Below are 15,867 nucleotides of genomic sequence, written 5' to 3' on the forward strand. Positions count from 1 at the left end.
TTAATCTTTACCTTGACGTAGAGCGGTTCGCTCAGACTGTCCACGATGAGCGTGGTCTTCTCGTCCCATACCGGGTTGAGGTTTTTGTGGATGATCTTGCTTCTGAACACCTCTTTACCAGCCAGCTTGAACTTGACGTAGGGATCACTGGAGCCTGAACAGATCAGCCGTTAACACATCCACAGAGCCAAAACAAAAAATGTAGAAGAAAGTCGTCCACCAGCACCTCCTCGGTCTCGGATGGCGAGGTTGTATCCTCGCTTCAGCTCGATCTCCAGCTTATACATCCCTGGTGTGGAGGTGGCGGCCTCAGAGGGGCTCCTCGAGGAGCAGGACGCCCCCATGGCCTGTCAGGAGAGACAGGTGCATTCGTTAGAGCCGCTGCTGCTGCGTGAACCCGCGTCGATGCCAACTCACCAACATTCTGAAGAGGAATGCCAGAGTCTTTCTGCAGGTGTTGGATCAGAGTTTTCTCTGTCTTTGCTGCATTCATACTGACACTGACTAGAGTGTGTAACTCGACTTATCCCTCAGAGGACGGCGACAGGAAATAACACGATTCATGCTTCCTCCCGACCGACCGCACTGATGCTAGATGATGTTTCTTCCGGTTTTTTTTGTACAGCCACTGTTTCCACATCAGCACCTTCGGACGAGGAAGTCTGCAAACAGGCTTCATGAAACGCCTCCCTGACACTGATTTCAAGCCTAATGTACAGGATTCATGGCTCAACTGATCGTAGGACTTTATAGCTAAACTGTTTCACAGCAGCACATACCTCAGGACATACAGTATCTTCTGGGCTTCGGTAAAACTTCAGATCAGATGCAACCTAAAGTTACCCATTTTTACCAAGGGCTAAAACTTTCACTTCAAAGTCTTGCAAAAAAGTCCAAGTGCATGGGAGGAAAATATAAAGGAATACGGAAAAATGTTACAATGTTGTGTTAAAAATATGTACAGTATTTTTTTTGCAAAGCCAGTAATATTTGCAATATGCTGTCTATGCACTTAAAACAATTAAGAAAGATTGTATATATATTGGAAATATATGATATATTTGCATAACTGCATTGGATGATTTAAGATAAATCAAACTGTGTCCATATTAAAAACCGACGTAGGGCTGCAACTAAAAATTATTCTAGGTATCAATTAATCTATCAGTTATTCTGACGATTAAACCAATAAAAAAATATTTAAGCCCTTTTTTATGCAATATTGGAAAGATGTTAAAAGATGCAAATAAATAAATAAAATCCTTATTTAAATAAGAAAATAAATATTTTATAGCCTAAAAATGTAATAGCAGATTATTACTTCAGTGAACATTTGTAGTAAAGAATTAATCTGCAGATATTGAAATAGTTCTAACATCAACGTGTGGAAAGCTCAGGCCTTTCTGCTGGACTTAACATCAACACATCATAGAGCTGACCTGTGACTGTTTTTGGATGAACCCATTAATAATTGGAAATCAGAAGGAGCTTAATAGGAGAATTTACTTGTTTTTCTACAGAACTTTAACCAGGTGTAGCTAAACTATAACACATGAGGAGAATATATTTACAGACCAGGGGCCTCATGCATGAAACAGTGATTGTCTACACACCTTGATCACCTTAAAACTAATCAAACCTGTTGATTATTTTTAATCAGCAGGTTTGAGTTAATCTGCTGATCCAACCCTGTTTTCTTCCTTTAGTGAGAATGAAATGACCCCTTTGATGCATTTTATGCGCTTCGGCGCATGGACCGATGCGTTACATCTTTATGAGACAAAAACTGAGAAAAAGTACTATTTATATTCGAGCGAGGTTTTTACATCCTTTTATTTTTATTTTCTTTATTTAGCGTGCGTGTTAGCTTGTCTGAGGATAAGTGCGGTTCAGTTTCATCATTTACGTTTAAACAATATAATATTAAAACCATGAAAAACATCGCGTTTGAAGCTTCTTGATCTAAATCACTGAATGGAGTCAGATTTCAGTGTATTTAGGTCAGTTTGACGCTTTGTAGTTTGATATTGTCAACAGAAAAGGTTTGCGCGGCTGCCGCACATTTTCACGCCAGAGAAAAAGTGCAAACCTTGACGCAAAGTCAATTTTTATACATGCCGACTTGTGCGTAAAATATGGGGCCCACACAAAGAACGCATGCTTTATGCATGAGGCCCCAGGTGTTTTTTTTATTTTATTTTTTTTAATTATTATTATCTTAAATTCAAAATGTAAATTTATTTTTGCACATTTGTGGCTTAATTACCGCTCTTTCAGAAAATCTCCTTTTTTAAGCCTTTATACTCCAGTTGATGGTTAGTTGACGGTTATTTCAATCGTTTCAGCACTAAGACGATGTTTATTTCCATCTTGTGGCCGTTAGTGTGTGTCCCATAGTGAAAGCATTTTCTCCCCCACAGCAATAATTAATGCTAAGTCTGCTCAGCATTAATTATTGAATGCTTGCTGTGTCTCAACAATTCGATAACTCCATCAGCTTTGCTTCCGTTAAAATGACTTTTTTTTTTCTGGTCATTTTATGACATTCTTCTGGTAATATTGTGTCTTTATTCTTGTAAGAAATTAAAAAAGAATCTCTTTGTCTGGTCCCACTGCGCCGTGGTGGATACGGATGACGTGTCAGACAGAACGCGCTCCACTCTGCATGTAAGCAACAGTGAGACATTAACATCCATCTCTCCATGCTGTGTCTTAAATGCCAGGAGGCCGCTGGGAATCCTGCATCCGGCCAACACATCCGCACTTGTCCCTGTGAACGTCCGGATCGATGCCGCTGGTAAATGAGAGTCTGGAGTGCGAGAGCAGCAGATTGCTCCAGCGTTTAAACCTGATAGATCGCTAGAAACTGCAGGGGTGTCATTAAGGATCCCTGTTGCCTCGTAATCCAAGTGTTGCTTGACGGCATCTGAGTTTGGGCCTCGGAAATGTTATAAAAAGTCTAATCTGAAAAGCAAAGTGTGGATTTGTACAAACCGGAGGAGGGGTCTACAACCTCTACAACCTCTACAACCCACAGAACCATTTACACATGAGTAACAGTACCACTGTTACCACAGTACCACTGTTACCTATGTGTAAATAAGTAACACATAAGTAACAAATTCATAGGAGAATTTAGATTTAGAGTTATGAACTCCTATTGGTTGACAGCAAAAAAAAAAAAAAAAAAAAAAACGGTGTCCTGCAACTTTTGGATGTATCTCTACTTCAACACACCTGAGTCAAATAATGAGGTCATTACTGAACTTAGGAGGTGATTCAGCTGTTGGATTCAGGTGTGTTGGACCAGGGAGACTCTAAGAGTTGCAGGACATCGGCCCTCCTGGACCAGGATTGCCCACCCTGCATTAGAACATCAATAAATATGAAAATAAGATGATTAAATACAGAGCAATATTTCATGTTTGCAGAACTTTAATTCAGTGACATGCAGTTGCCCAAAATAAAAGCATGTTGGGAACATCATGAAACTCCCGCTACACATGTTACTCAGCAAGTTGTTGCTAGGTAACCAAAGAGTGAGTGAATTAGTTGATGCCACCGAAACAACCTTGCTTAGCTGACCATGAGAGGTTGAGCAGCTAAAGCCTCTCATCTGCCTGGATCCCAGCTCAGTGAAACGATCAAAATTCTATCTGATGTATTTTCTATTGCCATTAGTCATGTTTCTATCGCAATAGGTGATGCTATCGTTTTATCCTGCAGCTGCACCTCCTTTTCCTTCCGCTTTACATCTGAGCTCTTTGTGTTAGTTCATTGCATAGAATCCCAACAACGTGTTCAAGATAAAGAGAGGAATACTTTGACTTTCCCAGTCTCACAGATCAGCACTGCATGTAACACATAGCATGACTTGGTCCAGTCATGAGGCAGAATCTGCAAGGAGAAGCAAGAACTGATACACATCTGAGGTCAGACCACCCAGACAGCCGGGATCTGATAAAAACATGACGGAGCAGAAACGTTGAGCAAAAGCCATGACTGTGGCAAGGTAAACGTGTCCAATCTCTAAGATCAAGGCTGTTAGCGACAAGAGGTAGGATGAATTATTCACGGCTCCGCGGGGCTGGAGGTAACCAGGAACCAGAAAGCAGAAGCAACTTGCTGCTGCGCCGCCGAGGACGGAGAAAACAAATGTCTTCTAGCAGGTGAGAGGTATGACTGAGACTGATCTCTGCCACATGCAAACATTAAAAACTAAATCCCATATTCAGAGTCCAAACTGATTAACTTTTTACACAAACCTTTTCCTCAGCATGCAGTGTTGCTGGGACGAAGGGACTGTGCTTCTATTCGCCAAGAGATGTCGCAAATTAAAATTACGAAAATAAATTAGTTTAAGAGAAACGGGGGATGAATGGTTGAAAGAACACTTAATTTTTTACTAAAAAGGTTTTGTGGCCGTGGAAACGAGGTTGGTTTTGTGTCTCTTGAACGATTTCCTGACACGTTCTCCTCTGCTCCAGGCGTTACAGTCATTTCACAAACTGCAGCAGGTCACAGGCTTTCTTTTAAGCAACCACAAACTTTTATGCAAATGACCATCTACTGCAAACAGGATGTGTCCCAAAGGGTTTGTGAACATGTGATTTCCATTAATACATTTGTATAAGTTGAAGTTATTTTGAGCTGACAGAGATGCACTGTGGTTTTACCTCCACTTTGACTTGCTGGTGGCCCTAAAACCAATCTCTGTTTCATCAAAGTGATGACCCCACCAGATGTACGGTTCAAACCACAGGTTGACATATGCTGTATAAAAAGGCACATGAATCCTTCTTCACACTGTCTGATGTGAAATCATAATAAACTTTTCCTGTTTGGGGCCAGATTATTGACAATTAAAATGTATGTGCAGGAGACTAAATTTGTAAATGCAAGTCAAGAAATGTAAAAAAACAACAACAAAACATTAAGATTTGTTTTTGTTTTGTGTTTTTCAAATTACACATAGATATAAAATCTGAGGTTTTATCTATGAGAATAAAAGTTTACAAAGAACAAAATGTCACCTTCCTATGTCATTTTTTGTCAAAAATGTTTTTTTGTTTTGTTTTTTTTTTGCCTAAATCATCTAATGGCAATAAAAAGTAAAAGATTAATTATTGTGGCAAATAATTTCTTATTTTAGGAAGGTGATGAAATACAAGTTACAAAGATACAACTCTGCAACATTATTGGCAGCAATCTTACCCCATAAATGAGCCAAAATTACTGAGAGCAGCTTGTGGAAGGATATCAAAGTCACAAAGTTTAAGGGCAATGGTACCAAATAGAAATGAAGAGTGCTTAGACTTTTGACTTTGAAGAAAGTAATATAAATTCCCTTTTAAAAATTATCTTTCTTATTATTTATTACTTATTATATTATTTTTCTTATCATTTTACAAATAGAAAAAAAATTGGGAATCGTAATCGAATGAAAACAGGAAAAGTATATTCTCAAAAAAATGCTTATGTGTTTTTTTTTATAGTATAAACCAGCAGTAGATAAAATATTTGCCAGCAGAGCCTCATAGACAATTTTCCTTGGGAAGGAGAAAGACAACAGATGAGTGCAACCAGAAAAGCTGAAACGGCAACAGAACGAAGTAAGACGTTTACATGAGAAGGCTGACTTGAACTGCCAGCGCTAACAAGCTGCTTAGTCAGAATTAACTATTGCACTAAATCAGGAAGCAAAGCTGAGGATAGAGTTAGACCAAACCAATCCCATCAGGCATCCTAATGAACACCTATTTTAAAGCTTTGCCTTTGTTTTTACTCACATGTGTGTATCAGGATTCAGGATCAGCTTAACAGCCATTGTTTCAGTTTCAGATTACTGATTATGATGTGGGAAATTAATCCAAGATGAGTTTATAAATTAGACCTGATAAACACATGAACTGTCTCCTATTAATGTTATAGTTTAAAGTCAACACGAATGATAAAATGTAGACTAAAAACATGTTACATATTAAAGTTACAAACTGATTTGAATGTTATTGAGTAAAATAAGTGATTGTACTTTGTTGAAGCCAAAGCATAATCCTGGCTTCCACAGATGATTACACAGCCATTTGTGACACAGATCCATCAATCAAAGTTTCTCCTGATCTCAACTCATTGTGCATTTAAAGGCTGCCTGAGCACATAATCAGTTTCTACCAGTTCAACCAGACCACCAGCACGAACAAAGAACGTTGATGCTGCACAGCAGTGCTCTGTTCACGGAGGTAATAATGGACGCCATTATCTATGCATCGATTTTAAACACAAGATTATAAGAAGATGCATTAAACTAATACAAAAGGCGTTTTGTGAAGAATTGACAGAGACATCTGTAGGGAAGTCTTATTGGATGTATAGTGGTGGGATTATGAAGTGATGCACTTCACTGACACAAACAGCTTTTATAATTTCATAGTTATAATTTTCAGCCATTGCTAACATCTGGATTTACCACGCCCGGCTTCTGCTGGTGCAGAATTACGACGGATGTCTCACATCAATGGCGTAAAGGACAGATAAAAAGCGACATGACCGTTCAGACTGCAACGTATCCAATTTAGTTCCACATATGGAAGTGGCGGAAATCAGTATTTTTGAGGAGCAGGGAGAGGTGAAAAGATTAATACTGGTCCATTCAGACTGTCATGAAAAACTCAGACATGAGTCACATTGTCTGAAAAGAGTCTGAAAAAGAAAGCCTGACCCTTTGGGAAATGCTGATGATGTCACACGCTAGCTGCGCTAACACCATGAGCTAACACTAGAAGACAGATGTGTGAGAGCAACTTAACGATGTCAGTAAAGCTCCTGATCTAAATAAGATAATGCTATCTGGTTTAATATTATCTTCATAGAGACAAACAGCCCTATGACGGTGTTCTGTACATCTGAGTTCCCTGGTCAAAAAGTGTTTCCCAGCTACAACGCTGACAATCTTAAAGTAAGGGAGCAGGAACTCAAACAACTTGTTGGACGTTTGCTGTTGATGTTCAACCGGAGGTTCCTCAACCGAATAAAATCCTGTTGGTTGTTTCTAAGGTTTTCTCAGGTTCCTTGGAATTAATTCAACCTGCAATGTAGGAACTGAACAACACAATCCACAAAGTCAAGTATGGAGTTAGACACATTGTGCATGGGAGCTGTTGTCAGGACATAATAAGTCACAATCTGCCACCAAGGATGAATTACTAAAGTAGAACCAGTCTCAACACCTCACAGCTACGAGGCCTTTTGTAGGTAATCTGTTGATCTCCATTTAAAAGATCTACTACTTCTATTATATATATAAAAAGTATTTGTGTACAATCCTATATGACAAAATAGAAAATATGGTCAATGACTTCAAATTATGTTAAAAAATATATTCATAGCTATAAGATAAAAGATACAGATGTTGAATAGGGAGGCTTAGAATAAATTCAATAAGAGTTGATGAAGATACGTAGAGTCTTCATTAAGATGGTGGTTGAACCTTGTGGGCTCTTTACAGACAGTGATCAATACTGTAACTAATAGACTCTTTCTGCAGGAACCCTCAGAGCAGTTCAGACTTCCATCTTACACTTTTTTTCACATTTCCATTTAAAAAAACCACACTGAAGAAATGTAGAGTTGTGTGACTTATATGGTTCCTTCTTTATGGAGACCTAGGTAGAGCTGGGGGTACAAATTTAAAAATGATACTAAACATCTTCTGGGCTGTTAAACACTTATTTTTATTTAAAGTTCTTCTAAAATAGCAGAATTTAAGGAGACATCAGAGGTCATCTGTTCACATGGCTTCAGGAGAAGCTCTTTAACTTCTGAAGTGGTATATAAATAAAAACTTTTAAGATATTTAAAATTATTAAATAAAAGGAAAACATTTAATTCTCACTGACATTAAATCCAGCTAAACGTTTCCTGTTTGAAGTTCATTAGGATTGACCGTACTACTTTCTATAAACATAAATGAATATTGTTCATTCTCACCTGGTCAACCAATCACATTGTCACCTAACTAAAATAATTCCCCAAGTCATTTTTTGAAAATGACAAAATTTTTAATAAAAAAATAATTAAAAAACCCATCTCTATATTGCCAAGAGATGACTTAGGCAAAGAAAAACACTTTTGGCAAAAACAAACAAACAAAAAAACTTTATTTAATGAAGGTAGTTATATGATAAATCAAAGGAATGTCCAACCATCATGCAATTCAGGAATGACGTACGTATCCCAGAGTGGGAAATATGAACCCTAGATATGAACATCAAACCATGACAGTAACCAGACGGTGTTGTCATATTGTCAAAACACCTTTTAGTCTATTTTCCTATTTATGTGAGTGGATAACAGCAGAATAATCTGGACCGTTGTCTGGTTCACCATCTGGGTCACTGCTCACCCACAGGAGATAGAAATACTGAGTCTACGTAATCTGACAGACACCCATCAACAACAATACATACATGTTCATTAAAAACATCATTTACACTGGGTTGGTCTCTTTTGTCAAACCGAACTGCTGTTTTCCTCACTCAGTTACTGGATTCATGCTAGAGCAACAGGAAAAGAGCTCACCGACAGCAGCTGAATACATGAGGAGGCGAGGAAGAAGGGGTCATCTGAAGAGGCGCAGCGAAGAAACCTTTGGATTGCTAGACAGGGCCGTGCCACTGAGGTTTCGCTTAATAAAAGATCCAGGGTCAGGGATGACACAAGAGGATCCCTCACAGAAAAAAAAAAATCTTAAAGTTCAACACAGAGTTGAGAAATATACAAAAGCAGAGAAACTGAGAATGTCTCAAAGATAGCTCCTGACTAGAAGGAAGCAGGAGACCAAGTCAAGCTGCTGAATGAAAAAAAAAAAAAACATAGAAAAAAAAAAAAAAACGACAGAAGGACAGCAACGAGTCAGCCTGGTTGGCTGGATGATAATCCTTTCCCAGTGGATTAGGAGTAACTAAAGGAGTGCGCTTCAGGGTATGACCAGAGAAAACAGGACAACGGCCTCATCGGGTCACACACAGACCGTCAGGAACAACAAGTGCAGACAAAAGAAGTTTTCCCCTGATACCATCTGATCTGACCCACACAAGAAATTATTGACTTTGAGTATCTCAACAATAAGGCAGCAAAGACAATAAAGTGACAACAATAACTATTTATTACTTCTTTTTTAGGTAACTGCTCACATCATTTTATAACATGTTACTTCAGGACACCAGTCATATAAAAGTGTGTTGTGTGTCACTAAAGCAGACTGTTTGTTCAATGAGAGCATCAATAAGTATCAGTATTAATAATCTTCCTGAACAAATAGTGTTGTAAAATAGTCAAACTAAAAATCCCTACAATACAAACAGTTTTGTGGGTTTTTGAACATCATTAATTGAAATGCATCATGACAAAGATTAATCAAACTTTTATCATGATAAGAAATGTATTGTGATAGATGATAAATGATAAATGATATGTTGAATGTCCGCCCCCAGGGTCAAGCTACCAGGAAGCCGTTATCTTCCAGTGCTGTCATATTCCATAAACATAACTGTACCAGGAACTACATGACCAAAGCTGAAACAAGACACAAAAACTGAAAAGTCTAGACTGGGCCAAAAAATATCTAATGACAGGTTTTCAAAGGTTTTATAAACTGATGAAATTAGCGACTCTTGATGGACCAGATGGATAGTACCATGGCTGGATCAGTAACAGGTATACATCTTGTATGAATTAATTAGTCTTTTTTTGGGGGGGAGATTGTTGCTGTTAAAATCAGTTACATTATCTACAATATTTGGTTTCAGATTTTTGTGGTCCCCAAAGTTACCAAAGAGTAGTAAAGCATACATATGCACACCATGAATGTTAGAAGAGATCAAAAAACTGTACTTACAAACAGATAAAAGAGAGATGTAGGCTGTTCCTGCTGTTAATACAAACATGTTTAGCTGACTTAGAACAAATGTTCATCCAGTGGGTTCACAAAGGTGTTCCATGCTCATTTTGTGGGTCAGAAGGTGAATAGTTTTGGTTTAGACAAAACAGAAGGACTGAAAAATCTACCGATCTGATATGAATATCGGAAATCGGAGTGTTAGATTATATCGGCTTGCAGCTGAAATCTAACATACTCAGGACTTCGAACATTTAGTCCAGCCCAGCAGTGCATGTATCCCACACACAGACCCACTGGTTAATAGTAAATGGGTCAGTTGTGCTGATGCTCATTGCTGTTGACTGTTGTTCTCTGTTTGAGTGATTTCATTTGACCCAGCCTTTTCTGACATACCATGCGCCACAACATAAGCAATAAAAGGAGCCATGATTTCTGCTGATAATGTATCGGGTTATTATCATCAGTAGCCAGTACTCAAATATATCAGCATAGCATCGGAACACCCCTAAAAAAGTTATGATGTCGGGCATGACACTGGACACGAGCTCAATTTCCAACATTTTCTAAAGAGTTAAACAGGAAAAAACAGACAAAGCAGAAGCAGTTACACAAAAATGTCCAAGAGCATTCAGAGTTAGAAACAACAGCTGCTTTAACGATAGCCTTCTGGTGTTATTAAAGCTCAAAGCAGCGACAAAACAACTACTGGGAGATTTCTTTTATGTGCTTTAGAGTGAAGACAAACCTGGAGTCTCTCCAGCAGGGTGTCAGTGCCACACGGATCCAGACTGAGCCTTTCTGACATTCCTCAGGAAATACTGACACTGTCCAGCTCCACTGCAGGCAAACCTCTTACGTCGGTCGCAGCACAGTTACCAGAAATGTATATTTCTCTCCTCGGTTCTTTATAACATGTGGTGTTACCATGTAAACGGCAGAGAGGATTCGTATTCTGACATAGAGGGGACAAAAGTTTTACAGAACATTACATGAAAAATGTAAAGGGAGCTTTTCTCTAACATTTCCAGACCTCTGTGTGAAACTTGAGTCTGAAATTACGTTTCACAATCCCACTCCTCCCCACATCTTTAATTTGCCCCAGATGTGGGGCAAATTAACGATGCCCCAAACTCATGTCAGACTGGAGTCCGACATGATTCAGACTCCAGTTTACTACTCGGCTGCACAGAGAAGCAACCAGCATTCTTCAAACAGTCGCTTCAGAAAGGCTTCTTAAAGATTTAACTACGACTTTTACATGTATGATTGGGCTGCATCTCAAGTCAGGCTTGCTTCCAAAATGAACTTCCTCCAACTGACATGTTATTTCTTCAACCCATTCATCCCTTCATAGTGACATTATAATTATTTTATATCCCACATGTCCTCTGGTTTTATGATCTGTCTCTATCCTGTCCACTAGTTTTAGGACTTGGCAATACACCAATTTTATTGAGAAATCAAATTTTCAGTTTCATCAGGGAGATTTTGTAGTTCAGAGTCCACTGCTGTTCATTCTACTACCACAGATAAGAAAATCCTCATCGATAAACCTGTGAATATTACAGCAGTTGTGGGAATCATTCATAGGAATGATGAATCAATATATGCATATCTATATAAAGAGATCTATATATGGACAGAGACAACAACCTAAGGCTCAATCTGGTCAAAACAAAGGAAATGGTCAACGACGAAATTCCTTGGTGTACAGACATCTGATGTCATCAAGTGGTGCAGTGATTCCCCTAGTGGAGACATACAGTCATTGCAGTAGGGGGTCATGGTATGGTAAAAACATGAATGCTTGGACACTGCAAGCATAATCCACAGGTTTGTGATAGAGCTCCCACAAAAACTCAAAGCAGAAGATGAGGCATCTCCATATCTGCTTCCAAACCAACTTCCTTCCAAGCCAAAGAGTAGAAAACATGAAGAGGGATGTCTTTCCTTTGGCTTCCCCTGCACAATGGTGAAGCCAGTGTGTAGTCTGTCTTCAAGTGCTCACCTGTGACACTCTGACGCCTTACAAGCCGACACGAAACAAAACAGAAATGAATATTTCGCTGTGTTATGGATACTGTTTGAACCAGGACTGATGACACAGAAGCCAGTATCACTGCAGGCTATTCCTCTGTCCAATAATACCATCAGCACGTCCACAGACATAGAGGAGCAGTTGGATGATGAGATGCGTGGCGACCGCTGTTCTCTGAGCATATGGATGCAGCCACTGACACTAACAAAGATTCTTATTGATAACTTGTCTCAGACTCATAATCAGAGATGAGGGAACTTGGTTTTTGCAAACAAGTTCTTTTACTCCAAAGTCAAAGCTGTCAAAGCCTGGATTTATTCGGCCGACCACACGGCGGTTCAGTTTGGAATGTTCTGTCCAGGGTCTTCAGAATGTCAGATGAGATCTGCATATTTAAACCAACTTCCTCATGAAGCTGACTCGCCTCGGCGACATGTTCCTGAAACTCAATGAGCCGAATTTGCAGACACAGAGCACAAACACACATCTCCCACATCTGGCAGGCAGAGTCACATCGTTCATCAGAAAACTCAGGAAGTGGCAGCAGCAAGTGAAGGATGGAAATATGGACTGATTTGAGAATCTGAAATTGTTCACCTGCTGACTTCAGCTCCTCAGAGGAGGAACGGCTTATTGATCTCACCTCCGATTCAACAAAGAGGCAGCAGTTTAAGTCAAAGACACTGGCTGCATTTTGGATTGAAATAGAGAAATATTGCCCTCTGCTAGGTGAGACCACCCTGGTCATAGTTCTTCCTTTTGCTGCATCCTACCAATGTGAGATAGATTTACTGTCAACCCAAACTACAGACCAGAGTTACACAGTGCGAAAAAAGCTCAGAGTTACAGTCTCAAAACTGCAACCCAGGTTTTGAGAAGATTCTGCAGCAACAGGCCGGTTCACCGCAGTCACTGAAAAGACATCAGGATTAAAGGTGGTATTTTTACACAACAGACATTTATTTTATTTATTTTTTTGCTCTCAGGAGTTGTTCATATTGAGGGAGTTGTGCTAATTTTTTGGAAAAATTTGTTTATTGTACTGTCGAATGCTGGAAAAAAGTAGGTTGCGCAATCAGTGTCAGTAACAGCTCACAGTATATAACTAAGCAGATTTTAACAACAGATACTTATCTGCATCTTGTTGCCAAGTGGAGGAAGTTGATCATGTGATATTTGTTTTGGTCACGTGACAGTGACATTGATGCAGTGCATGATTGTGGAGAGTTTAACTGAAACAGTGGTGAAGTCAGCAGTGTGGGTTTTTGTTGTTGTTGTTGTTGTTGTTGTTTTTTGTTTAGGTGTAGGAAGAATAGTGAAACACATACAATATGAATAACAGCAGTATTAATATCAGATGTCAAATTTTCACATCTGTCTATTGCTAAAGAAAAAAAAACAATTACTCTTAAAATTGTTACACTATCAAGGCTCGTTGTTTTGTTATTCAAAAGTGGTTATAGTTTATTTGATAACATGTAGTTTACCTTTTATTATTATTATTATTATTATTATTATTATTATTATTATTATTATTATTATTATTATTATTATTATTCAGAGCTAAGGGTGGAAAATAAACTGCAATCGAGTGTGAAAACAAAATATATCTGAGTGTAGCAGGTTGGAGGTTGTGTGTGTACCAGGGGGCAGGCAAAGATTTTCTTGTAAAACAGAAAAAGTTTGGGAACCACTGATCTGCCGCTTCCGGGAAACTGGACCATATTCCAGCATCCTCAGAGGAAGGAGCTGAATCCTGACATCGTCTCTATCAGCCTACTGAGCTGCTGCCATCAGATAATCTGTACAACTGAGAGCAAAACCAGCCACATGGCTGCCCAGTATCCTGTAAACATGCTGAACTGCTGCTGAATTATGCATTTATTACTGCTATCATAATCCATCTGTCTCATTGCCTTATTGCTTCGTCTTCGTTCATCTACTTAACGTTAAAAACCAGCGTTAATGGTTTTTAACGCTGTTACACATCCCAGAGAAATCCTGTCCATTTTGCTGTTTACAATGAAACCTCAGCAACTGATTTGATCGGAACACATTTCACATCTTTGGAGCTGATTCTGATCGGATCTATTTACTGTTCTGCTTTGTTGTTCAGACAGATGAACGGATCAATCAGGAAGGTGAGTTTCTCATCAGTCTGAACACAGAATGCATCAAGAAACAACTGAATAAAGTTAGCAGCTGCAACCTCCTACTTGGAAACATCAAGACTTTTACTGTTGTGTTCTATTACTTTCATTAGTCCACTCTAGTTGATTTATACAAGTTTAGTAGTAGTCTGTTTCCTACTTCCGGGAAACATGCTGGCACCCAGCCATTCAAACTAAACGTCAATCAGTAAAACTTCGAGTTAAATCAGGTAAATGACCCTCACCGCCCCCCCTCCGGACTCACCGCCTGCTCATGCTTCCTCTCCAGAAGGCATTCCACCGCCGCCGCCTGCGCTGTGGCCGCGTCGCTCCCGCGGCTGCCGCCCGGAGGATCCGTCAGCCTCTCCAGGCACGCAGACCCCAACGAGGAGCTCTTGTGGTGGGACTGAACCAGCTGAGCCACCGTGGATTTGCTCGCGCCGGAGGACTTGCGCTTGATGGACGAGTGGAGCTTCTCCCGGCCAAGCAGGGAGCTGCTCCCGGGAGGTTTGCCGCAGAGCGGAGCCTCCTGCAGTTTCACGTCCGTCACCTCAGCGGAGAAGAGCAGGTCGGGCTGCGAGGAAGAGATAACCCGGTCCAGAGCGACGTTCTCCTTCCGCTTAGTCTTCTTGAACATCCACATGCTCCTCTTGCTGTGCTCGTCCGGCTCTCGGCCGCCCAGCTTGGGACTGAGAAGCGGCTTAGCCTTGGCTTGAAACTGTTTCCACACCGAGCCGCTCTCATTCTCGTCCCCTTCACTCCCCTCCATCCTCCTGCTCAGAGCTCCGACGGACGCTGCTGCTCTGCCGACTTACGCAACCAGTAATAATTTATAAAAAAAAAATAAAAAAAATCCCGCACTCCACCGAGAGCAACCCGCTGAAACACGGATATGCAGGCTGGGCACTCTCAGCTGCACAGCTGGCTGCCGCTACCAGGTTTACCGTTTCACCCCGGAGCTTCTCACACTCTGTCCACAGAACACAGAAACGCTTTAAACTGATCTGAAGTCAGGCCTGGTTAGTCTGTGCAGCGCGTTACAGCATCAAGGCACTTCAAACTGCTTTACACCATTAAAACACGATACAGTAACTGTGAAACCAGCGATAAAAATGACATTTTGTCAAACGCCATCATCAAACTCGTCAAGCACACCAAACAGATCAGTAAGTGTTCCCCTTAGGCAGCTCCAAACAAGTGACCTTGGTTTAAAGAAGCTCAGTGTCTCAGCATGTTTGCAGTTTTCTGGATGTTTGGGACAAACATCCAGAAAACTGAATGAAGGACTTTAGGCGTTTCCACAACGGAAGCCTGAATCAAGATCCAGTTCGGTCTTTGGGACCATTATCACAGTGAAAGGGGCGGTGTTATGTGATGTTTTGGAGCTTTACGTCATTTTATGATGTTATTCCCTCATTAAAAACATACCTGGAGTTTTGCCTTCAGTCTTTCATGCATGTTTGAGAAATACTTTAATCTCCCGTGGCAACCATTCGGCTTTGCAAATCGCCTGCTTGCACCGAGCTCCGCCTCCGAGGCACATCTATGAACATTTTTTATGTTTATAGATCATTTTTGGGATTTTTTTCACCCTCCACATCAGGTAGGGCGGGGCCCTTGCGCCCCCTATAGGCCAGCCGCTCAGTTAATGGCAAGAATAAGGCAGTTCTAGAAACGCAAGTCTCAGCGATTTGACAGAAATGATCAGCTGTCATTGTAAGTGAGGTTTCTATTGTCAACATGTCTCTTAGGCTTAATCAATCAGAGAATGATTCACACGT

At 40.2% G+C, this 15,867-nt stretch overlaps 1 protein-coding gene across 6 annotated transcripts in view; it reads right to left on the reverse strand.

Annotated features, from left to right (window-relative positions):
- mctp1b (multiple C2 domains, transmembrane 1b) overlaps positions 1 to 15,518 on the reverse strand; it is a 34,224-nt gene extending 18,706 nt beyond the window's left edge. For 3 of the 6 annotated variants that reach the window (XM_044144835.1, XM_044144834.1, XM_044144833.1), the window contains exons 1-3: positions 14,352 to 15,518; positions 227 to 347; positions 12 to 154 (exon numbers count right to left, since the gene is read on the reverse strand). In XM_044144835.1, the coding sequence (XP_044000770.1) occupies positions 12 to 154; positions 227 to 347; positions 14,352 to 14,855 (768 nt within the window). In that variant the 5' untranslated portion in view covers positions 14,856 to 15,518. Of the gene's footprint in view, positions 1 to 11; positions 155 to 226; positions 348 to 417; positions 546 to 14,351 lie in introns of those variants that run through there. The other 3 variants (XM_044144837.1, XM_044144838.1, XM_044144839.1) reach the window with 3 other exon arrangements.
- Between the last annotated feature and the right edge of the window lie 349 nt (positions 15,519 to 15,867).

Source organism: Gambusia affinis, linkage group LG17 (assembly GCF_019740435.1).
Source record: "Gambusia affinis linkage group LG17, SWU_Gaff_1.0, whole genome shotgun sequence".
Lineage (NCBI taxonomy): Eukaryota > Metazoa > Chordata > Actinopteri > Cyprinodontiformes > Poeciliidae > Gambusia > Gambusia affinis.